This window comes from Homalodisca vitripennis, chromosome 8 (assembly GCF_021130785.1).
Source record: "Homalodisca vitripennis isolate AUS2020 chromosome 8, UT_GWSS_2.1, whole genome shotgun sequence".
In the NCBI taxonomy this organism is placed as follows: domain Eukaryota; kingdom Metazoa; phylum Arthropoda; class Insecta; order Hemiptera; family Cicadellidae; genus Homalodisca; species Homalodisca vitripennis.
The window spans coordinates 18,173,529-18,199,285 of record NC_060214.1 but is presented as its reverse complement, the minus strand read 5'-3'; the positions used below and the strand labels follow the sequence as shown (position 1 = coordinate 18,199,285).

The 25,757-nt window shown below is 35.4% G+C and overlaps 2 protein-coding genes across 3 annotated transcripts in view; both read right to left on the bottom strand.

Annotated features, from left to right (window-relative positions):
• The window catches only part of LOC124367375 (tumor protein p63-regulated gene 1-like protein), a 63,984-nt gene extending 47,445 nt beyond the window's left edge, over positions 1-16,539 (bottom strand). The window contains exon 1 of one of the 2 annotated variants that reach the window (XM_046824142.1): positions 16,294-16,539. The gene's annotated coding sequence lies outside the window, so the exon portion shown is untranslated. The remainder of the gene's footprint in view (positions 1-16,293) is intronic. The other variant, XM_046824141.1, reaches the window with a different exon arrangement.
• Positions 387-9,195, bottom strand: LOC124368040. The gene is given in 6 exon segments (XM_046825314.1): positions 387-2,469; positions 2,537-2,600; positions 2,602-2,770; positions 2,972-3,146; positions 8,169-8,289; positions 9,172-9,195. Coding segments are annotated over 6 exon segments (2,499 nt in total). The 3' UTR covers positions 387-523.
• Positions 16,540-25,757: the final 9,218 nt, after the last annotated feature.

Here is a 25,757-nt window from a genome sequence, read left to right as displayed (position 1 = left end):
ATTTCATGCAATCAAGGAGCAGCCATTACATGTTGGCGCTAACTTGACATTATTGGTCACAGATGATTTCATGCAATCAAGGAGCAGCCATTACATGTTGGCGCTAACTTGACTTTATTGGTCACAGATGATTTCATGCAATCAAGGAGCAGCCATTACATGTTGGCGCTAACTTGACTTTATTGGTCACAGATGATTTCATGCAATCAAGGAGCAGCCATTACATTTTGGCGCTAACTTGACATTATTGGTCACAGATGATTTCATGCAATCAAGGAGCAGCCATTACATGTTGGCGCTAACTTGACTTTATTGGTCACAGATGATTTCATGCAATCAAGGAGCAGCCATTACATGTTGGCGCTAACTTGACATTATTGGTCACAGATGATTTCATGCAATCAAGGAGCAGCCATTACATGTAGGCGCTAACTTGACATTATTGGTCACATGATTTCACGCTATTAAGAAGCAACTTTTACAAGTTGGTACTAACTAATACCTTCTAATTTCAAGCAATGTATTATTTTTGTAAGTAAGTTTTCCAGTATTGTCTACACAGGGCACAGAAAACTCTCACGTCTGATTTATTTAAAATATTACTATCTTTTGGTACATCATCAGGCAAACAACCTGGTCGTAATATGTGATACCATCTTGAACATGCAGTGCATTCAACACTTTCACTTTCCTTATCATGTGGTATTATGGAAGTGAATTCCATTTTACATTGCAAGCATATATTTATCATGCTTTCCGAGTGGAGCAACAATTTCTTGTAAAGGTAAGCTCTGTAGCGGTTTGGAGAAAAAGATTGAACAGAAATGCTATCGTTGGTCATTAACTGCTCTATAAAATACATAACAAATGCGCCACAGCTATATCCATCGTGTTGTACTGGATGAGTATACTGGACAAATCTCCATCCCTTGTTTACATTATCCACGTTTTGTTCTGTTAAATGTGCAAAAAATTTAATGAATCTATCAAATGTTCTTTTTTCTACAGTCTTTAAGCCTAATGTTACATTTTCAGTATCATCCATAGGATCTATGTATGAAAATGTTTTCTCTTTTACATTAGCATAAACAAGTACCCAGTGAACACCACTAATGTTAACGGGAAAAAACAATTTAGTTGTATTCTCTGTAATTATAGAGTTTTGTAAAGCAAAGTGGTCTCTATCCAAATTTTTGCCTTTCTCAAGAACGTTAGTACTAACATTGTCATGAAACACTACGCTGTTTGTATGTGGGTAAGCAATCTGAAGCATAAAACTAACACCTACAATTAGATCTGAAGTAATCCATTTGTTTGATTGTAATATTAGCATATCTTCTAAGTATAAATAATGTTTACTTATTGGACCTTTCAAGATACAAACAGCGTAGTTGACTCCATTACTCAAAGACACATAGAAATTAAGATCATCGATTAAACCATTTGGCAGAACTTTGTTCTTAATTATGTCTATTTGTGACTGAGACATGACAACCTCTTGCTGGTATATTCGCTGAATATATTGTGAGTTAAAGAATGTTTTTGGTCTTCTTTCTCGTCTTTGCCATGTTTCCTCAACAATATCCATGTTCTCAGGACAATCTATGACATTTGAATTAGTGCCTGATATAAGAGCAGATTCGCTTTTCAATTTTTGTTTCTTTTTCAATTCTGGGTCTCTCTTGTCACTGTTATGTTTCCGTTTACCACGTGCACATCCTTCTTTGGGTATGTCCATAATAGTTTCTTTATAAATTGACATAACATATTCCCTAACCATGCGAATAAATCTATTTGGTCTTAGCCGTTTGTTCCCTGCCAGAATAATGTGCTTTAGTTGAAAAAACCAATTCTCTACAGGACCGTTGCTCATTCTTTCTGAACAAACATTCTCTGTAGATGTGTGAAGTAACAAACCAGACCATAAGGGCAAATACGGTGAATATTTATTAATAATTAAATTTGCCATTTTAGAATTGTAATATATGTTTTCTGTCCTAGATGCACTATCATGAGTAGTAGAATCATCACTATTCATATTTTTATTGGAATCTGAACTGTCTAAGTTTTCAAAAACTTTAGGCTCATCTTCTTTTGGTAGCTCTTTGATGTTCAGCAATGTATGAACTTCAGTTTCAATTGCTTTCATGTCTTTGTAAAAAGGACTCTGTTGATATATTGCATCAGAAGTAGACTCATTTATGTCAGCATCATCAGTTTCTTCAAAGTCATTGTCTCCGACAGATGGTAAGGGGTCACATACTTTAGACAAACCAACTAACGATTTTCTAACTTCGAGTGTCATATTTTTGCTTAGTAACACAATAAGTACATGTTTTATTGTCGATTTTATAATTTTGTAACTAGAACAATTTATAATTGAGCACATAACTTGCATTACTAATTCCTTAATATGTTTTTTCTTAGAAGGAATGACAGTGAATAAAGCAAGATGAATGTCCTTAACAACTATTTTAACAAAATGTGACACACATATGTGCAATGTTACAGTTGGTGTATTTTTAACAGTTTTTACTGTTGACTATCTCATGACAAACTAATAAATATGGTACCATACTCATGCAATTCCACTGTATTAAAAACTGCATTTATTATAGCCCAACTAAAATCTGTTACTACACGACTACATATTGGCCACTGATTATTGTTAATAAGGAACTGTTTGTAGTGCAGTAGCCAAAAACCAATACTTGCTGATGTGTGTGAATTACTTATAAATTCACTAGCAGGGAGAACATTGTCTAAAATTCTGAAAACCAGTGCATAGTACAATACTCTTTTCTTTTCACCTTTGGTGGGCTCATAACGCACTACTGTACCAGTAGCATCTAAATGCATTACAAATTCTTTTTTTGCTTTTTTCCTTAGTCTCATTGCCCTCATAGCTAAATTTAGTAATTGTTTACTGTAAATTATGACATGTAAAGGATTACCAACAAACTGAACATACTGATCTTGATCCCCAGCTTGCAACATTGCCATTTTCATTAGATCAATCAGTGGATCATTGTCTAGATCGTTGGCGGCTAGAGCCTCTGACCTTGCTTTCCTAAATACAGAGCAAGACTTGGCATCCTGTATGTTGTTTAATAACAATCCATCTACATCTGCACTCTGTATACAATCTAAACGAACAGATTTTGGGTTTTTCATTAAGAGAGTATTTTTTATTTTGTCTCTATCAATTCCACTAAGCTCTCTAGTCTTCTTCTGATTGTGGATACAAGAAGCTACAGATGTATAAACCTTAAATTGAACATCATCTGAATTTACAACTTTCAAACACATTAACTTGAATGTTGTGTCATTATTGTGACCACAATAAGCATATATAGATAAAATGGTATTGTTTTCTCTTTTACAATAGTTAACATTACGCATTTGTACTACACAGCCCTTACTAATGTGGAAGAACTTTTTTGATATAACGCTAGGATACACTGTTGATATTAATCTTCCTTTATCATCCTTCATGGCTGACCAAGTCTGAGAATCTATCAAGAAACTTCCAATTAGCTTATTACAGTTTTTAAAGATTCGTCTTGTTTTTGGAAGTGATTTGTTTAGTTTTAAATCTTCCTCTTTTTCAATCTTAAAATTAACTGTTACCGGTAATCTATCTTCTAGATCTGATTTCATGTCGAGTAATCTAGGTTTGTTGTTTTCAATTTCTAAACAGACTTTGTTTAACTCTTTGTTTGGATTAATCTTAACGTTGTTTGTCTTATTTTCATATTTAAAAGGATAAGGTGTGCTTTTAGGACTCGCTTCACAATGATTTACACTATTTTGAATTGAAGTATCTGGCAATGTGGTACTAAAATGTAGTACATTGTTGCCTTCCAAGGTAAAATTATTGCAATCATAAGAACTACCTGATTTTTCAATCTCATAATACGAATTACATGATCCTGTAAACTTGTTTCCTTGCTCATCTGCATTTGGCTCTACATTAGACGAAATGTTATTTTCCTGTCTGATTATGTTACACTTTATTTCATCTATATGTTTTCTAATGAATCTTATCAAATTATTTCTATGTTTTTTTGTGTTGACAATTTGCAGAGAATTAAAAATCTCTCCAACACATTTTTTCACTTCCTCAGTATTGCCATTACATGAGCAAATATCTTCTACGCCAACATTATTCAAGATAAGTTTTCCAGTTATTACACTTATTTTCTCATTAACTGGTGTTTGTCTCACACGAGCAACTGATTTACGTAAATTATTAAGTTCCTCCCACATTTTGTATATGTATATATATAAACCTTGTTACCAATGTAATGATAGACTTGTAAATATACTAAAAATGTAATTGTACTTGAGTTGGATTTGTGACAGATACAGGTTTATTGTTGTACTTTACATCTCAAACCTAAAACAATCATAAAAGATGTAAAACTAAAATTAAAACGCATTACTAATTTTTTAAATATTCTCCATGTCCAATATAAAGTGCTTAATGGAAATTGAAATTCTTTTTTTAGCCTACTAGAAAGTTTGGTAATTATTTACTTTAGCCACTTCAAACTTTAAGCCAAAATTTTAACTTAAACTAAGAAAAATAAATGTATAGGATACTAGTACAGTAGATATAAAAGGTAGGAAAGCCTGAATAAGGGTAGGGTACGATAAGCGATATAATCAATCGACACTGATAAATTATTTTGAACAATTAATTATTTCAAATAATCTATACCAACAGCTGTGAACACTTTCAAATAATAGACTACACCTAAGGTAGGCTTTTAAAAAACACAAGACATGTTTTTCGTGGCTTTAACATGTTAGACTCGTACCAAAAAACCCACTATGTGAAATTTGTGGGAAAGAAACCTGTGAGAGGAGCAAATATGGTTGTCTTCAGTTTTCACAATTTTTGTTATAATACTTTGTTTCACCACTGCAAATATTAAATTCATATTTAAATTTAAAACACATTATTGTTATAGAGGATTATAGATACTTTTATTTTGATTGTTTGATTGATAGTCCAGGATGTTAGATGCAAATATTAGGTATTGATGGTTACATTCTTCGATTTAAAAAACTGGGTCTGCTTATCGGACTCTACCCCTAAATAATAACAGAAATTACAATGGAAATGCCCCTAGCCATCAATGTTTGAACTTGTAGGTTAAGAATTTTTTAAACTAAAAATAACAAGTATAACTAAAGAAAGAAAGAAAAAAAACTCGTATAGGTAAAAAGAATAAAGTAGTAAAAAATGTGTTCACTTTACACTATTTCCCAACCAAACCCAAACTTCATTCTCATCTACTTGCAGTGTTTCTGTTGTAACCTTCCTACCGTTTATATCTATGTTACTAATATCCTACATTATGAAATGGTCAGAGTTAACACTTACCTCAAGATAAAACAAACAGAAATAGTAATACGTTTAAAAGATAAAACATGTCACCCAATGTCACATGAAAATATGTCTCATTGTGATGTTTGATCCTGGCCTTTGTGATACATTTAATTAATAATAACCTTTTTGAACCGAAATAGATTGCTATTAAGTATACTTACATTCATTTAAAGTAACTGTAAGATAAACTTACTTGTAGGTAAACACTTTTTAACACACTAACTTTTACTTTTACTTTAACACACTACTTTTACACTTTTTAAACACTACACAATAAATTGAATTAAACCTACGCCAGGAACGGTTCACTTCTAAATGCCGGAGCTACCACTGTCCACTCGCGGTGAGACGGTATTTCAGTAATCATTGTAACGGTTACTTTTCTACAGTATCTGTAACGGTTACTGAGAACTAAAAATACAGATAACAGGTACTTTGTATCTAGTACTCTGTTACAAGGTACAAATATTTTCTCGTACGGATTACTTTACTAGTCCGGAAGTACTCATAAACTGTGTTTAATTAAATAAACAGTGTTTATTAGGGAATATACTCAGTATTTTCAGCGTTAAAAATACTGATTTAAAGTCTTCTAGTATTTAAAACGTTACAAATATGAAATACTGATTTAGAGTTCTAGTATTTAAAACGTGAACAGTAAGGAAATAATGCTGGTTTCAAGTATCCAGTGTTTGTACTCAGTATCGCCGAGTAACTTGATTTGTTATGTAATACATTAAATGATAAATTCAAGAATATTATCATAGCAGGAGATTTTAACATCAATGTTTTGAACAAAGACAGTACATATAGGAATTTTTTTAGTATTTTAAATTCTTATAACTTAGTTTATAAAGTAAATCTTCCTACTAGAGTTACCTCCGAGTCAGAAACCAGCATGGATAACTTCCTCACTAATATTACAACTAAGAGATTAAAAACATCTGGCCTTATAACATGTATATCAGACCATGATGGGCAATTATTTGAAATTCTTGGTGTACAAAATACTCTTCATTATGTGAATAAAAGGTAACGATTTAAAACAATTAATTAAGCAACTGAAAATTGAAAATAAAATTCAAATAAACAACGACAAAAAAGGTTTTTTTACAGTAAAATTAAGAAATCTACAAATAAGTTAAAATCAACTTGGAAAGTTATAAAATATGAAATCAACAATGGCACCCACCAAGATCACTGATACCATACAATTAGTCCGGGATGGCACATCCATATCAGACCAAATTCTTGTTGGTAATATATTTAATGATTTTTTTATAAGTGTTGTTGATAGATTTGTGCTTCCAAATATTCAGAAAGATTTTGTTAATCAATCGGGTCATGAAAAACCGCCTCAAGCCTAATTTTTTTCAAATTTAAAGAGGTTGATGAAAGAATTTTAAAACGATTGTAATGGCTTTTGAAAACAAATTCTCAACAGGAATTGATGATATACCAATCACCCTCATTAAACAGTCTTTTCCGCTAATCTCCAAACCATTATTACCGCTTACCAACAGCATTTTTCTAAATTAAGAATCCTTACCGTATATGGTCTATATATTTTTCAAACTATCATGCTTGTGAAATCAAATGAAGATAGTATACATAACTTAAAACCTTTTAATAAAAAACCCACAGCTATAGGATCCAAATTCTTGTTATTTCTTAAATTTCACAAATTTGCATATTTAACAAAGTTAAAATCATTTTTAATTGAATAATCAGTATACCCATTTAAAGAATATTTTGAGGTAACTTAGCTCATCCAAAAATATATTAATTAATATGACATATTATAAATAGTGACAAAATTGTAAAATCAGTGTTGTCATTTACATAACATTTTGAGGCAAACTTCTTTATTTAATGATTTATGTAGTCACTAAATGGATATTGTAATGTAATGGTTGACGCTATTCTGTATTTATACTATATGTGTACATTGCATGAGTCTTCAATAAAGTTAATTTGAATTGAATTGAATTAAATGAGATTGGGACCAATGCAGTACGAGTATTTCAAATCAGTATTCTATGATTTTAACATGTCTACCACCAAATGCATCCCCAGTGGATTCTAGGTATATTTACAAAAAAGTTAAAGGCTGTTTATATTGCTTGAATCTTTTAATAAAAACATTATAAATAACATTATAAAATTGAGTATTTTTACATTAAAGAATTAATATAAATAGATTAAGATAATATAATAAATAATTTTTAAAAATGTTTTACTTTTCCCCGCACGCACTCTTGTGGTGCATGGGGACTGTCAACTATCCTGTATTATGACCGAATAAATATTTTTGTGACTTGTGATTCTTAAAACATATGAAAAGGAAATGAAATGAAAAATTCTTTATTTATACAGGCAAAGTTAGGGCTGGATGGCCCTTTCTTACACCTAACCTGCGACAATGTAAAATTTAAAACATTAATTAATTATTACCTTAAGAATAAAAAAATTAAAGAAATAATTACATTTAAAACAATGTGGTGAAATTAATATAATATTGTAACATGATAAAATTGAAATTTAATAAATTAATAAGTTAACCACTTCTGTAATTCTTAAAAGATATGAAATAAAATTATACTGTTAATATATACATAAAACTAAAGTAGTTATTGGTAATGAGTCCTTTAACTTTTATAACACACAATCTCACATTCGCCCACAGCATCTCAGACCGGACCTGCTATATAAGTACACTGAAATAGACATCTTACTTTATTTATTGTTTCCATTTAAATAATGCACTTACATAAAAGGCCTGCAGCAAGTGGTGCCTCGCACCACCTCACCTGCCTCATTACCGCTCTGAAGCTGCTGGCCGTCAGTGACCCCTCCTGAGTTAACAGAAGGGACTCGAGCATTGAAGATACCTGTAAAACAAAAAGTAGTTATTTTAATCCTGGAGGTTTAATCTATAATTTAAATTGACTATACTGACATTTGCAATCAATAAATAATTTTACATTCAATAATATGTGAGTTCAAATCTAATACATGACTCAAACTTCAAAGTTGCACTGCCAAATTCACAATGTAATGGATGCCTTAGGCAAAAGGACAATGGGATGTCATACACCCATTCTTTACAAATCAAATGTGACATGTAGATTATTATTATTATTATTGTTCTCAACGTAATATTTCATTTTGAGGCAAAAAAACAATAATTAGAAAACATATTAACCCTTTCTTTGTCACATCGTCGCTAATTTTGACTGTACAAAAAGTGCAAAAACTAAAAGAAGAACGTTTTATTATTCGAAAATGTCAGGTCATTCGTGAGTCTATTTCAAAACGATTTGGCGATAGGAAGTATGACTCATCGAGTATTTTTCGATTAATTATGAAAGAATGAACTTATTATGAAGTTTATTTTGGTCCCTGATAAGGAAAACTCGTTCAAAAATAATGGGCTGCTATGATAATCTGTTGGGTAGTTATTTTACAACAGCTTTTTCACCAAAAGCTTACAAATATGCCAAAACAGCCTGGCACTTATGCATATGCCTTGGAAAATACCTGTAGCACTGAAAGTGTTAATAAAGACTTTTATGCTTTATTGTAATATTTTTGTTCAAAACTAAGAAGCCACTGTAGTATGGTTATCTTTACTATCTTTAAACATCTTTATCAATTAAACTATAGCATTAGTAACAATTAATTAAACCAACAGAAAGAAAATACAAGATTACTCTTAATAATAAAGTTATTTAGGTAATTAGATATGGTTAAATGAATTATAGTGTACTTACACTCTGCCTGCTCCTGTCCGCCATGATGAAGTGAAGTTTTCATATTCTTGGCGGTTCCAGGCTTTGTTACGGTAAAACTGTAAAACTCCAGCTGAGAGATTTTTTTTGTCAATACGGAGTGGCTATGTTCCCGGTCACCGTTCTTGGTTTCAAACAACGGGAACGACTATGACGTTATTCAACGACCGTATTCAATTAAGAATTAGTGATTCGAGAACAATTGCGTGCGCTCGTAAACGTGTTATTATAAGATTTATTAATGAACAAAAATCTATCGTACAAAGAGCTATTCGTCACATTTTAGCAACAGTATTATACCGCCGTCCATTTAACCACAACGTTGTCAATAACCTATTACCAAAATAACATGATTACTTTGTGTTAGGTCCAGTAAACTATTGCCGTAGTGATAAGTTAGCAGCTGACCCACTCTCAGTATTGTTTTAATATATGTAGAATCGTGGAGCATTACTACATCGTCTTCATTACTATAAATATGACGATTATTGCACGCAATTTTCTGTTAAAGTGGCTACAATATGTATACGAAGATTAACCTAAATATGCTCTACGATTTTCCAGGTGAGTTGATTTAATACATTAGATTTTTTCAGCACATAACCTAGATAGATTGGTTTTTGTCAGCATTTGGCCTGTAAAATCGATGTAGCTCCGGAAATAGGCGTGGCTTAAGAATGAGGCTTGTATTTTAGTATACTAGACCATGTAGTGAATGTGTACAGAAAGTTTTATCAAAATTGGCTCGTACGTTTTTGAGATATGGCCGTCCATAGATTGGTTTTTGTCAGCACTTGGCCTGTAAAATCGATGTAGCTCCGAAAATAGGCGTGGCCTAAGAATGAGGCTTATATTTTAGTATACTAGACCATGTAGTGAATGTGTACAGAAAATTTTATCAAAATTGGCTCGTACATTTTTGAGATATGGCCGTCCATAGATTGGATTTTGTCAGCACTTGGCCTGTAAAATCGATGTAGCTCCGGAAATAGGCGTGGCCTAAGAATGAGGCTTATATTTTAGTATACTAGACCATGTAGTGAATGTGTACAGAAAGTTTTATCAAAATTGGCTCGTACATTTTTGAGATATGGCCGTCCATAGATTGGTTTTTGTCAGCACTTGGCCTATAAAGTTATTGAGGCTCCGGAAATAGGCGTGGCCTAAGAATGAGGCTTATATTTTAGTATACTAGACCATGTAGTGAATGTGTACAGAAAGTTTTATTAAAATTGGCTCGTACATTTTTGAGATATGGCCGTCCATAGATTGGTTTTTGTCAGCACTTGGCCTGTAAAATCGATGTGGCTCCGGAAATAGGCGTGGCCTAAGAATGAGGCTTATATTTTAGTATACTAGACCATGTAGTGAATGTGTACAGAAAGTTTTATCAAAATTGGCTCGTACATTTTTGAGATATGGCCGTCCATAGATTGGATTTTGTCAGCACTTGGCCTGTAAAATCGATGTAGCTCCGGAAATAGGCGTGGCCTAAGAATGAGGCTTGTATTTTAGTATACTAGACCATGTAGTGAATGTGTACAGAAAGTTTTATCAAAATTGGCTCGTACGTTTTTGAGATATGGCTGTCCATAGATTGGTTTTTGTCAGCACTTGGCCTGTAAAATCGATGTGGCTCCGGAAATAGGCGTGGCCTAAGAATGAGGCTTGTATTTTAGTATACTAGACCATGTAGTGAATGTGTACAGAAAGTTTTATCAAAATTGGCTCGTACATTTTTGAGATATGGCCGTCCATAGATTGGTTTTTGTCAGCACTTGGCCTGTAAAATCGATGTAGCTCCGGAAATAGGCGTGGCCTAAGAATGAGGCTTGTATTTTAGTATACTAGACCATGTAGTGAATGTGTACAGAAAGTTTTATCAAAATTGGCTCGTACATTTTTGAGATATGGCCGTCCATAGATTGGTTTTTGTCAGCACTTGGCCTGTAAAATCGATGTAGCTCCGGAAATAGGCGTGGCCTAAGAATGAGGCTTATATTTTAGTATACTAGACCATGTAGTGAATGTGTACAGAAAGTTTTATCAAAATTGGCTCGTACATTTTTGAGATATGGCCGTCCATAGATTGGTTTTTGTCAGCACTTGGCCTATAAAGTTATTGAGGCTCCGGAAATAGGCGTGGCCTAAGAATGAGGCTTGTATTTTAGTATACTAGACCATGTAGTGAATGTGTACTGAAAGTTTTATCAAAATTGGCTCGTACATTTTTGAGATATGGCCGTCCATAGATTGGTTTTTGTCAGCACTTGGCCTGTAAAATCGATGTGGCTCCGGAAATAGGCGTGGCCTAAGAATGAGGCTTATATTTTAGTATACTAGACCAAGTAGTGAATGTGTACAGAAAGTTTTATCAAAATTGGCTCGTACATTTTTGAGATATGGCCGTCCATAGATTGGTTTTTGTCAGCACTTGGCCTGTAAAATCGATGTGGCTCCGGAAATAGGCGTGGCCTAAGAATGAGGCTTATATTTTAGTATACTAGACCATGTAGTGAATGTGTACAGAAAGTTTTATCAAAATTGGCTCGTACATTTTTGAGATATGGCCGTCCATAGATTGGTTTTTGTCAGCACTTGGCCTGTAAAATCGATGTAGCTCCGGAAATAGGCGTGGCCTAAGAATGAGGCTTATATTTTAGTATACTAGACCATGTAGTGAATGTGTACAGAAAGTTTTATCAAAATTGGCTCGTACATTTTTGAGATATGGCCGTCCATAGATTGGTTTTTGTCAGCACTTGGCCTGTAAAATCGATGTGGCTCCGGAAATAGGCGTGGCCTAAGAATGAGGCTTATATTTTAGTATACTAGACCATGTAGTGAATGTGTACAGAAAGTTTTATCAAAATTGGCTCGTACATTTTTGAGATATGGCCGTCCATAGATTGGTTTTTGTCAGCACTTGGCCTATAAAGTTATTGAGGCTCCGGAAATAGGCGTGGCCTAAGAATGAGGCTTGTATTTTAGTATACTAGACCATGTAGTGAATGTGTACTGAAAGTTTTATCAAAATTGGCTCGTACATTTTTGAGATATGGCCGTCCATAGATTGGTTTTTGTCAGCACTTGGCCTGTAAAATCGATGTAGCTCCGGAAATAGGCGTGGCCTAAGAATGAGGCTTATATTTTTAGTATACTAGACCAAGTAGTGAATGTGTACAGAAAGTTTTTATCAAAATTGGCTCGTACATTTTTGAGATATGGCCGTCCATAGATTGGTTTTTGTCAGCACTTGGCCTGTAAAATCGATGTGGCTCCGGAAATAGGCGTGGCCTAAGAATGAGGCTTATATTTTAGTATACTAGACCATGTAGTGAATGTGTACAGAAAGTTTTATCAAAATTGGCTCGTACATTTTTGAGATATGGCCGTCCATAGATTGGTTTTTGTCAGCACTTGGCCTGTAAAATCGATGTAGCTCCGGAAATAGGCGTGGCCTAAGAATGAGGCTTATATTTTAGTATACTAGACCATGTAGTGAATGTGTACAGAAAGTTTTATCAAAATTGGCTCGTACATTTTTGAGATATGGCCGTCCATAGATTGGTTTTTGTCAGCACTTGGCCTGTAAAATCGATGTGGCTCCGGAAATAGGCGTGGCCTAAGAATGAGGCTTGTATTTTAGTATACTAGACCATGTAGTGAATGTGTACTGAAAGTTTTATCAAAATTGGCTCGTACATTTTTGAGATATGGCCGTCCATAGATTGGTTTTTGTCAGCACTTGGCCTGTAAAATCGATGTGGCTCCGGAAATAGGCGTGGCCTAAGAATGAGGCTTATATTTTAGTATACTAGACCATGTAGTGAATGTGTACAGAAAGTTTTATCAAAATTGGCTCGTACATTTTTGAGATATGGCCGTCCATAGATTGGTTTTTGTCAGCACTTGGCCTGTAAAATCGATGTGGCTCCGGAAATAGGCGTGGCCTAAGAATGAGGCTTATATTTTAGTATACTAGACCAAGTAGTGAATGTGTACAGAAAGTTTTATCAAAATTGGCTCGTACATTTTTGAGATATGGCCGTCCATAGATTGGTTTTTGTCAGCACTTGGCCTGTAAAATCGATGTGGCTCCGGAAATAGGCGTGGCCTAAGAATGAGGCTTATATTTTAGTATACTAGACCATGTAGTGAATGTGTACAGAAAGTTTTATCAAAATTGGCTCGTACATTTTTGAGATATGGCCGTCCATAGATTGGTTTTTGTCAGCACTTGGCCTGTAAAATCGATGTAGCTCCGGAAATAGGCGTGGCCTAAGAATGAGGCTTATATTTTAGTATACTAGACCATGTAGTGAATGTGTACAGAAAGTTTTATCAAAATTGGCTCGTACATTTTTGAGATATGGCCGTCCATAGATTGGTTTTTGTCAGCACTTGGCCTATAAAGTCGATTGAGGCTCCGGAAATAGGCGTGGCCTAAGAATGAGGCTTGTATTTTAGTATACTAGACCATGTAGTGAATGTGTACTGAAAGTTTTATCAAAATTGGCTCGTACATTTTTGAGATATGGCCGTCCATAGATTGGTTTTTGTCAGCACTTGGCCTGTAAAATCGATGTAGCTCCGGAAATAGGCGTGGCCTAAGAATGAGGCTTATATTTTAGTATACTAGACCAAGTAGTGAATGTGTACAGAAAGTTTTATCAAAATTGGCTCGTACATTTTTGAGATATGGCCGTCCATAGATTGGTTTTTGTCAGCACTTGGCCTGTAAAATCGATGTGGCTCCGGAAATAGGCGTGGCCTAAGAATGAGGCTTATATTTTAGTATACTAGACCATGTAGTGAATGTGTACAGAAAGTTTTATCAAAATTGGCTCGTACATTTTTGAGATATGGCCGTCCATAGATTGGTTTTTGTCAGCACTTGGCCTGTAAAATCGATGTAGCTCCGGAAATAGGCGTGGCCTAAGAATGAGGCTTATATTTTAGTATACTAGACCATGTAGTGAATGTGTACAGAAAGTTTTATCAAAATTGGCTCGTACATTTTTGAGATATGGCCGTCCATAGATTGGTTTTTGTCAGCACTTGGCCTGTAAAATCGATGTAGCTCCGGAAATAGGCGTGGCCTAAGAATGAGGCTTATATTTTAGTATACTAGACCATGTAGTGAATGTGTACAGAAAGTTTTATCAAAATTGGCTCGTACATTTTTGAGATATGGCCGTCCATAGATTGGTTTTTGTCAGTACTTGGCCTGTAAAATCGATGTGGCTCCGGAAATAGGCGTGGCCTAAGAATGAGGCTTGTATTTTAGTATACTAGACCATGTAGTGAATGTGTACTGAAAGTTTTATCAAAATTGGCTCGTACATTTTTGAGATATGGCCGTCCATAGATTGGTTTTTGTCAGCACTTGGCCTGTAAAAATCGATGTGGCTCCGGAAATAGGCGTGGCCTAAGAATGAGGCTTATATTTTAGTATACTAGACCAAGTAGTGAATGTGTACAGAAAGTTTTATCAAAATTGGCTCGTACATTTTTGAGATATGGCCGTCCATAGATTGGTTTTTGTCAGCACTTGGCCTGTAAAATCGATGTGGCTCCGGAAATAGGCGTGGCCTAAGAATGAGGCTTATATTTTAGTATACTAGACCATGTAGTGAATGTGTACAGAAAGTTTTATCAAAATTGGCTCGTACATTTTTGAGATATGGCCGTCCATAGATTGGATTTTGTCAGCACTTGGCCTGTAAAATCGATGTAGCTCCGGAAATAGGCGTGGCCTAAGAATGAGGCTTATATTTTAGTATACTAGACCATGTAGTGAATGTGTACAGAAAGTTTTATCAAAATTGGCTCGTACATTTTTGAGATATGGCCGTCCATAGATTGGTTTTTGTCAGCACTTGGCCTATAAAGTTATTGAGGCTCCGGAAATAGGCGTGGCCTAAGAATGAGGCTTGTATTTTAGTATACTAGACCATGTAGTGAATGTGTACTGAAAGTTTTATCAAAATTGGCTCGTACATTTTTGAGATATGGCCGTCCATAGATTGGTTTTTGTCAGCACTTGGCCTGTAAAATCGATGTAGCTCCGGAAATAGGCGTGGCCTAAGAATGAGGCTTATATTTTAGTATACTAGACCAAGTAGTGAATGTGTACAGAAAGTTTTATCAAAATTGGCTCGTACATTTTTGAGATATGGCCGTCCATAGATTGGTTTTTGTCAGCACTTGGCCTGTAAAATCGATGTGGCTCCGGAAATAGGCGTGGCCTAAGAATGAGGCTTATATTTTAGTATACTAGACCATGTAGTGAATGTGTACAGAAAGTTTTATCAAAATTGGCTCGTACATTTTTGAGATATGGCCGTCCATAGATTGGTTTTTGTCAGCACTTGGCCTGTAAAATCGATGTAGCTCCGGAAATAGGCGTGGCCTAAGAATGAGGCTTATATTTTAGTATACTAGACCATGTAGTGAATGTGTACAGAAAGTTTTATCAAAATTGGCTCGTACATTTTTGAGATATGGCCGTCCATAGATTGGTTTTTGTCAGTACTTGGCCTGTAAAATCGATGTAGCTCCGGAAATAGGCGTGGCCTAAGAATGAGGCTTATATTTTAGTATACTAGACCATGTAGTGAATGTGTACAGAAAGTTTTATCAAAATTGGCTCGTACGTTTTTGAGATATGGCCGTCCATAGATTGGTTTTTGTCAGTACTTGGCCTGTAAAATCGATGTAGCTCCGGAAATAGGCGTGGCCTAAGAATGAGGCTTGTTTTTTAGTATAGTAGACCATGTAGTGAGTGTGTGTAGAAAGTTTTATCAAAATTGGTTCGTACGTTTTTAAGGTATGGGCCCTTTTATAGGGTTTCTCAAAACTTGCCTTTTAATTGAGTATAGTCTTGAAAATTGCGGCTATAAAAGGGGATTATTATCATAAAAGTACTGTTTGTTCATTTAAAATCTTTATTTGTAGTAATTATCATCACGTTATTAATTAAATATATATTTTGTATGGTTTGAGTTGATGAACTAGGTTAGGATTCATTTAGGAACTAGTTCCCGGTACTCGTTCTTTTTATGGATGGAATCTATGGCCAGTTTCACGTCGGTTCGTCACCGTCTTGTTTTGAAAGTTACACTGTTGGAAATTGGCAAAACCCTTGCTTTCACTGCAGTCAATACATTTGCCGACTGTGAAATAATAATCACACGACTTCAGTAACTCAATTTAAACAAACTAAACACGGCACATTAAATTTGTTGATTCCGTTGACGTTGACAGAGTCACTGATTAGCCAAAACCAGCCACGGCCACTATCTTTTCAATTTTTAGCCTATCTGACAGTGACAGTGACAGACGACTAGATGGTCAAAAATAAGCATGAATTATCAATTCAACATTTTACAGCTGACACAAAGTGCTTCAATGGTAATCCATAGAGTATTAAATAAATGAAAATAATAATTTGTGAGATATTACTGGCTGAGCGTTAGTGACGCATAATCAATCGTGAGATTGAAATAATTTCATTTTTGTCTGTCTATTCGCACTATATTTCGAGAACGAAATGACCTATAGACTTGAAATTTTGCAAGTCGCTTCATTTATATAATGGTAGGCATAATGATATTATATATATATATATATATATATATATATATATATATATATATATATATATATATATATATATATATATATATATATATATAGAGAGAGAGAGAGAGAGAGAGGCAAAATCGAGTTGGATGACGGTGCATGTCACTCCATGGAATTTGGCTAAGCATTTGCGTTAGCGATCAATTTTACATTGGTATTCTGGGTAACTAAGAAAACAATGATGGAAACGAGAAATCTATAGACAAAGATATTTACTCATATGGCATTTTCACGAGTGAAATAGTAGCACGTGTGATCTAGGCATATGGGATAAGTCAGCCAAGTCCGAGTGGTTCTTAATTGACTAGAACTCGTACTTTCTCGGGGGTTGCACTCGCTGTCTTGTGTCACTCAATATCGACGAGGAGATCCGAACTCGTAGCAAGGTGGTTAATCCTCTGCGACACGGAGTTATGATGCCAGGCCAAGTATCACTGGCCACGACTAGTCTAGAATCAAACCACTGTGGCCCGTAAAAACTCATATATTGCAAAATGAAATTATTTTAAGTGTTACAAAAGCGGAATGTTAATTGAAGACTCTTGGAGCAATTGGAAAAATTGTTTAATTAGTAGTAAAAGTTATTAAAACAACGTTTGTAAATTTAAATGTGGAGTCATTTGACGATGAAACCTTTGGTTTGGAAAGGCCTCGTCCAAAATATAAATTTAATTGGAAAAGTGTTGTTAAAGTTTACTACTATTTCATGTTAGTTTGTAATAAATTGAACGTGTTGTTGCTTATATAACATTAAAGGAATGAAACTCGATTGATTATAAATGTTAATTACAGGCATTGATAAGCTGTTTATTGTCCACGCACCTGTATCTTATCTTATTCAACCCGAAGAGGAAATGAGGTTGTCAGGCGTTCTAAACTTGGTTTTTAGATTCAATCTCGAGGGATGTTTTTAATTTGTTACCAGAAATGCGGACGCCACTGAAACCCACACTGATGGGTAGGGGGCACTTACCAGTGCTATACTTTCCAGTGTCAGATCATGTTTGATGATTTTGGCTCAAGAAATTGCCAATCACAAATGCCTCTGGTCTTAGTGTAGACCAGAAATGCATTCGGCACCTTCCCACACTTTTAATGGAGAAAAACAACGTCCTATAGGATATGTACAAGTTGTACTAAATACAAGCATATGCCACTTTAGCGCCCGACTTCGTAGGCTATTTCATCGATTGATTAAATAAAGGAGGATAACATTTACAATTATATCTATATCATAATACACACCTACCTACGCATAAGCATTTAATACTGTGTAATATTAGGTAATATATAGGAATAGGGAATGACTTTACTTAATTTTTTTAATTACTATTTTAAACTTATTTTGTCCTTCCAATACCTATAATTTTCTCAATGTTGTTGTAAAATGTTAATTTTGTAATATACCTCAATATAAAAATAATTATATGCAGTAACAGTAGAGAGTTACCCATAAACTATTTACTAATTGGCTCCAGGCAGGTTGATTAGGGTGTTAATCCCCTCTTTGGGCAGATTCCGGGGCACACGGAACCCCAATGACTTCAGGTCAGATATGGCTCCTAGCTCACAGTTGGGCTTTTGTGGATTAGGGCAGGTAAGGAAGACTAACTTCTTGAAGATATGCTTGGAGAGTAGGGGTTCAATAGAAAGCATAATCGGGTGGGGCGGGTAGCCGTGTCCAGTTAGTGACGGGTCGTCCAACAACACTCTAGGACTATGCAGTTTCCGATATTGGACACCCTCCCGGGAACCCCACTCTTTGATATGGTCCCACTCAGACTGTTCAACTGCTGAGCCCAACAGAGGCTTTCGTCATGAAGTCGTCACTGACCCCCACTTCTTCCTAATGAAACAAACAGCTTCACATTTTTTTAGCCCACCTTTCACACTTGTGTTCACTTATACCCAACTTATTGAGCCATAGTCCTAAGAGATAGGTGTTGTTTCTGAATAAACATGCAAGATTGGTGAAGATGCCCTGCCATACAAAGAATAACGCATTTCATTCACTTTAAAGGTGAACATTATTTTTAACAATGTGTTTGTAATCATCACTTAACAGGCTCGTTTCCGAATTTGGGTATTGTTAATGGGGTTGCAAGGTGCTATTATGTTTATCACCTACCGTTTATAGCACTAGACTGTAAGTGTGAGATCTATTCTAGGAGCTAGCGGGATTTCATTAGTGTACCACAGGTATAATATTGGTCCAAGTCCTTGTGGTACGTCAGCAGAGACCGGTCGGAGACGAAGATGGTCGATCCGACAGATATAATGAAACGATGATCTTGAAGATATTATGCCAACAGTTAGGCCTATAGATATAGGATAAAAGATCCACAGGCTTGGTGTGCAAGCTTGAGGAGAGACCTTCGAGCTACACGCGGTCGATAGCCTCGATCATGTCGTATGAATTGCAACGTCCAATGTGTCGGCCAGGTTGTTTTGGCATTCAGGGTAGTGGTTGACATGTTCAGGGGCAAAGATCGTCACATAAGGACGATCCTCTAAGAAGTACAGTAGATGTTGACTTGTTGTTTGGTGCACAAGCCCAAGCTGTATTTTATACAATTGTGATAATAGATAGATTCCAGATACGTAATAACTGGTCAAAAATTCAGCAGAAACGAGGCGAAAGTGCGGTGACTTGTAGACAGAAGAGATTTCTATCTCTAATTCAGGTAGAGATGGAAGTGTTTTTTGTAGTCCAGCTTGTGCGAGGGATTTGCCGGTGCGGCAAGCGTCGGTGTACGAGAATGCAGTGGGTGCTGCATTACATTTTTGGGCGGTTATGTCATTATATTGTTGGATAGGAGAGTTGTGTTCCTTTAAAAGACCTCTTCATGTGGTTTGGGAGGACATTTCTATCGTAGTATTTGTGTTGCCGGGGACGTCATTCTGAACGACCTGTGCTGTTTCTTTGCAGATCTGGTATATAATTGAGCTGGTTCGCGGACCAGCTGGAGTGCACAGCGTCGTCCTCGTACAGATTACGCCCAAGTATGAGACCCCGCAGACTTGTTAGCAGGGTTCCGTGGATGTCTGCGGCATTTCTTCGTCACATCTACAATGTTGTCGTCTTCGTCCCGATGTTAATAATGAAGGAACACCTCAGCGAATAGATAGGCATTAAAGTGGCTTTAACTCAGGGGGGCCCATACGTAGGTCGTGCAGAGTTGATATGGCCGGGTTTCTTCTCCTATTCTGGGTTCACTTTGTTTCATGTACTTGCGTGACGTGCCAAAATTATGATCAGTTGATGGCAGTGAAATTCAATTTTTATGGCGTACGTAAATTTGTCAAGTCGTAAATTTTTCTCACCCAAATAGCTTGGGCACCCCGGGTCAAGGCTCACCACAAACTATTTGACAGTTTATGTTAACTCGTCTATTCTGCCTGTTAATATAGCTGACTCAAGCAGGAGGTTATTGATTTTTCTCCTTAGATGTTCTTTCCTGTATGATTAATCTGTTGTGTTATTAAAACAAGTTTTGGATCTATTTAGTGAGTCTGTACACATTCAGAATTCTGATACCAAAGAGTGACAAGGTTTCAATTATTCTTACAGTTACTAGTACTTTCGGGTTTCTACTTCTGCAACAGAGGTAAGATGCACATAAAGAGAGGATAAAGAGCAAACCCAAACACTGTAAAGCGCCCTGCCATCCCAGGCATTTAAAGACAAACTAAAAGAATATATCGTAGGTTATTAATTTATGATGGTAATGCCACAAGTCATTAATATGGTAGACCACATCCTTGTTCTACAAAAACTAAATCATATTAGTTTGAGGGGTGTTATATATTTATGAAGGTAGGTAGGTAGGTCTTGCCAATGTGTCTAAGTTATCTTTCATGACACTGTAAGTTATCTGAAATTAGCTAGTTCTTCGGAGTGTGAGGTTGTGAAGGGAGTTTCTCATGGCTCGGCCCTAGGAACCATGCTTTTTCTGCTATTCATTAACAACATGCCTAGTAACATCAGAACTGTGTGGATTTGTTTGCGAGCGACACCTCTTTATATGTGTTGTCTAAAAACCAAGCTACCACCTATTTTTCAATCGAGAGAAGACACAAGCTATTGAGTTTTGCACCACTGAATCAAGGAATACAGGTATAATTTCCATCTCTTTTACTATTGCAAATCAAAAAGAGATGCCTGTTAATCGAGATTTCTTTGTTTTTTTTTTTAAATAATATCTTAAATTAAGCATTTAGGTCAAAAAAGTTTGTAAAAAAGTCATCTCTGGAATCTTTGCTTGGAGATGGCTGTCTTCTCTGATTGATAGAAAAATCTACCAGTGGCCTACTATGGAATTATCTATCCATACCTTTTATACAAAACGCTGTTTGGGGCCATAAAAGTACTAAAACCAAATCTATTTTAAAAATATAATAAGGTTCTTGAGAACTTTATTTAGTAAAAGCAGTTGATTTTTGTCTAGAACTCTATTAAAGAAAGCAATATATTTACATTTCCGGCAATTTATATACCTTCAACAGTTTTGTTTGTTTGGAAGAATATTAATCTCTTTGAGACTGTGATCTGCGATGTACATTGTACACCGCAGTGAATTGAATCTTAGAATTCCCACACATAGATCTACATTTTCGCAAAACAATCTTGTTTACAATGGTGTGAAACTTTTTAATTAACTGCCATTACATCTGAGGTTGAAGAGTGAATAGGTAGTTTAACCCTTTCATTTTTTTAAATCTTGACATAAAATTGTTAGGTTTTTAGCATGGGTCATACCCAGAACTGTTCAGCCCAAAATGGACTTTTGCAGAGATTTTCTTAAAAATGTGTAACTTCTTTAAAAATCAAGATATTTGCTTCAAACTTGTTGTGTTCTGTAGAACATAAGGCCGTGCTTTAGAAAAAAATACCCCATGTCAATTAAATTAAATATATTTTTAAAAATATGTATTATTTTTTTATTTATTTTGTTATTTTATTTTTTTTTTAGTTTGGAACTATAAAACATATATTTTTTTAAGGAGGGTGAATTTACAGTATAATATTCTAAAAGTACATTTAATTATGAATATACCATGAAAATTTTAAGTAATTTGGATAAAAACTGTTCAAGTTGTAGTAAAAATAAGTAAATAGTTACTTACGTGAGTTTGATGCAATTTTCACCAGCTACTTATAAAGTCTCTTTGTCAGTAGTAAATAAAGTACATTACAGCAAGTGTACAAAAGGTCATTATATTTATAGAAAGCAAATTTTTATAAGGACAAAAAATGTTTCACACTATTTACACTTTTTTAATTTTTACCGACACACGTGCTTGACGAGGCATTCTGCGTGTGAACGTCCTGCCCACACTTTACACACACTGTGCGCGATCTACGTTTTTTTCCTTCAGGATGGTTGTCACCTGAACACATTCTACAGAGTTTTTCCTTCTTGTCTGGGAGCTTCTGAAGTCCAAAATTGGCTGAAGGGCCATCTCCACCGCTTTGAAGATTATGGGGTACAGATTTGACAGCCATCCATTCTGAGGCAAGTTCTCCCACAATTTCCTTCATGAAATCAGCTCTACGTAGCCCGGCGGTATTCAATTTGTATGGGATGAATGCGTTTAGCACAATGCGGCCAAAAACATTAAATATAACCTTTTTTGCGACGTTCATCCATATATACATACAACATTTGGTCAGTGGAATCGATACCACGGTTGTATTGATGGGCAATTTTAGTTTTAGTCTTTATAAGGAGATGACCACTTCTTCTAATAGAGTATGCCTCAGAAGCAGCCTGGCAATCAGTTGATAGGGTTAAAAATTGAGAGGAGTTGCTCTTTTTTTCCCTATGCGCCATAATGAGCATTGGGCCTTTCCTTATATAGGTCTAACAGCATACTTTCCCAATAACTGTTTAGGTATACCTTTCCTGTCTTTCCTAATAGTTCCAGTAACAAAAGTTTGGTGACTGTACAAAGTTCTAGCAAGTACAATTGAAGTAAAAAAGTTGTCAAGAAACATATTATGGTGCCCTTTTCCCAAACAATTTGCCATTCTTAGCAAGGTCAATACAACTGTGCCTCCCAAACCCGTCTCAACAACTCTTTCATTTTCTTCTGATCTTTGAGCTCCTTTATAACAGTAAAAAGATACACAGTAGCGTGTTATTGAATCGCAAAGTACCCACAATTTAATACCCCACTTGTGGTGTTTTTTTTTGGGCAGGTACTGAGTAAGCCCAATTCGTTTTTTAGTTCCCACCAAAGACTCATCTACAGATAGGGCTTTAGTTGGATTGTAATGAAGCTTGAACAGCCGGTTTGCATGGTAGATTATAGGTTGAAACCTACCACAAGGGCCATACCCAAGATTTCCGTGAGGGACTAGTTTAGTGACATCTACAATGTGGAAAAAATTTTAATATCAAAATGAATCTATTTGAAGTCATCACTTTGCCAAAAAATGGAGTGGTTTGTGTGAAATGGGTATCCCAATAGCTGGCAATACTAAGCTTGTTGATCATGCCCATGTTCAGTATGATTGCCAAAAAAGCTTTCATCTCAACTAGGGTAACATCTACCCACTTTTTGACTCGACTGAAAGGCGATAAGGTTTGCTCATTGTCAGCAATGTAGTTCCTAGCATACCTGTTTGTCTCGGTAACAAAAACATTAAAAATTGCAGTTGTAAAAAAAGTTTTATGTACTCTATAGGTTTCGAGTTTTGTGGAGGGCAGTGTTTAGATCCACTTACTTCAGAAAATGTTAATTGGTGATTGTAAGGTGGATCATTGCCTTCCTCTACTTCGTCCCAACTACTATCATCATCGTCAGCTGGATCATTTTGTGGAACATTTATATTACCAGTTGTATCGTTTTGTGGGACATTTTGACTAGCCCTAGTTCTTTCCAAACTAACTGTACAATGCCTACGACGCTTTGGAACTGATAGATTTGGCCTTGGCCTAGGCGGAGTTTCATCTACCTCAGAGTCAGATGATGACACATCAGGCTGGTTACGACTGCTAATTGGTAATTGTATGTTACCTCGTTAAAGTCCTGTTGAGGTTGATAAGGATCATAACTAGGATCCTCGTCCGTGTCATTTATGAAATCATTGCTAGATTGTTGATCAGAATCACTGCTATCTACATTAGAAGAATGTTCGGAGTCACTGTCACTTCGGAAATTCAAACCAGCAGTTTGAACAATGTTTATCAGAGTGTTCTCACTAATGGGAGATTTTGATCGTTTTCCACTCATTATTATAACACTTCACAGAGATAATGTAAACAGCGCACAATAACCTCAAAAGAACAGACAGGCAGCCGAGAAAACAATAAAAGGCGCCAAGCAAGCGATTCGTGTTGGCACTGCCAGTGCAAGCCCGTCCGCCAAGGCCACTCGAATCGCGGCAATGGTCTTGGATTCATTAGCATGTATTCCTCTACTGATTGATATATAGTTACGCTAGTTTATTTTAAAAAATTACGTTAAAACAAATTGATTGTGAAACAACGATATATCGTTCTGAAACAGTTTTCAGAAAAACTACCAACAACGATATATCGTTGTGAAACAGTTTTCAGTAAAACTATCTACAATGATATATAATTTTTGAAACAGCCAAAGGGTTAAAACTTTTTTTGTTCACGTATACTGATAAAATAAGCATCTTGTTCAAGGTGGTTGGCACTATTATACATTGTAAGCTGTTCTAAATAACGACATTGGATTAGGAATAGGTAAGAAAGAACGAAACCGTTCTATGCTGATAACTGCTCTGTTCCAGAACCGTTTTAAGAACTAGCAGCTCTATAGTTCCAAGTAACCATTAGAGCTCTACCACTACGATTTAATTACATTGTAAATAAAAAATGATTACGCTTTTAACCAGTCTAATTTATTTATTTACAGACCTCATACGTCAATAGAAAAGAATTAACAATAAACATAAATATGTGGAAATTAATGCAAAATATAACATTTGATTGTACTAGTTATAAAAGAGACAACTCGACCAATGCTAAATGCTATAAATTGAGACATGGCAAAAGTGAGTATTCTTTTTTTCCTGGAGAGAGAGGGGAAAATCCTTTAGGAAACCATTGTAAAACTTTATTTCCTCTTGCCATGGTTCTAAAGAGATCATTGGTGACTCCACTATAAAAATCTCCCCCCACTTCTCTTAACTGAGCCAGAACTACCCTAATGTTACATTATACAGTGCTTGGACTGCGATCTGTGGAGTGACAATTATTGAAGTAGCAAATATTTGAATGGTGACAATCAAAGTTACGTGGCGCAGCCCTAGCATCGGACCTCAAAACTACTGAAATGATCCCCCAGAACTCAGCACTCCAGGACTGTAAAAATGATTTAGGTCCTGTATAACTAATACAATCACATATACAAGGTGTTTGACAAGTCTGGGTACGGCTTAATATTTTACAAACCATAGCAGATAACATCTATAAACTTTGCACAGTGACATATGGCTATGTAAACTATTTTTACTTGCTGTTACCATGACATGCCAACCATGGGGGGACAGCCCACAGAGGAAAACATGGAAATCTTAAATTAAAGCATGGGTCGAGTGATACCTCATTTCAAAGAGCTCACTTAGTAGAGTTGAATGCCACAAACTGCATCTCAAAAAAGGTTTATCCAATCAGAAATGGCGGGATGTTTTAGTTACACATTGTGAAGTATAACCAAATGCAATACTTACATTACATAGTTTTGTATTAGTTTCCTTGACTTTTCCCCAATACAAAAGTGGGCCAACATAAGTTGAATTGTTTCTTAACATATTTTTCGTTTTTTTAAAAAAGCCACCATAAATCTGGAATAATTTTTAACAGAAACTGTACTAACCTATTGGAAGATTGTGGTACTGACAGGATAAAGACAAGGAAGCCAAAAATAAAAGTAAGTCTGTA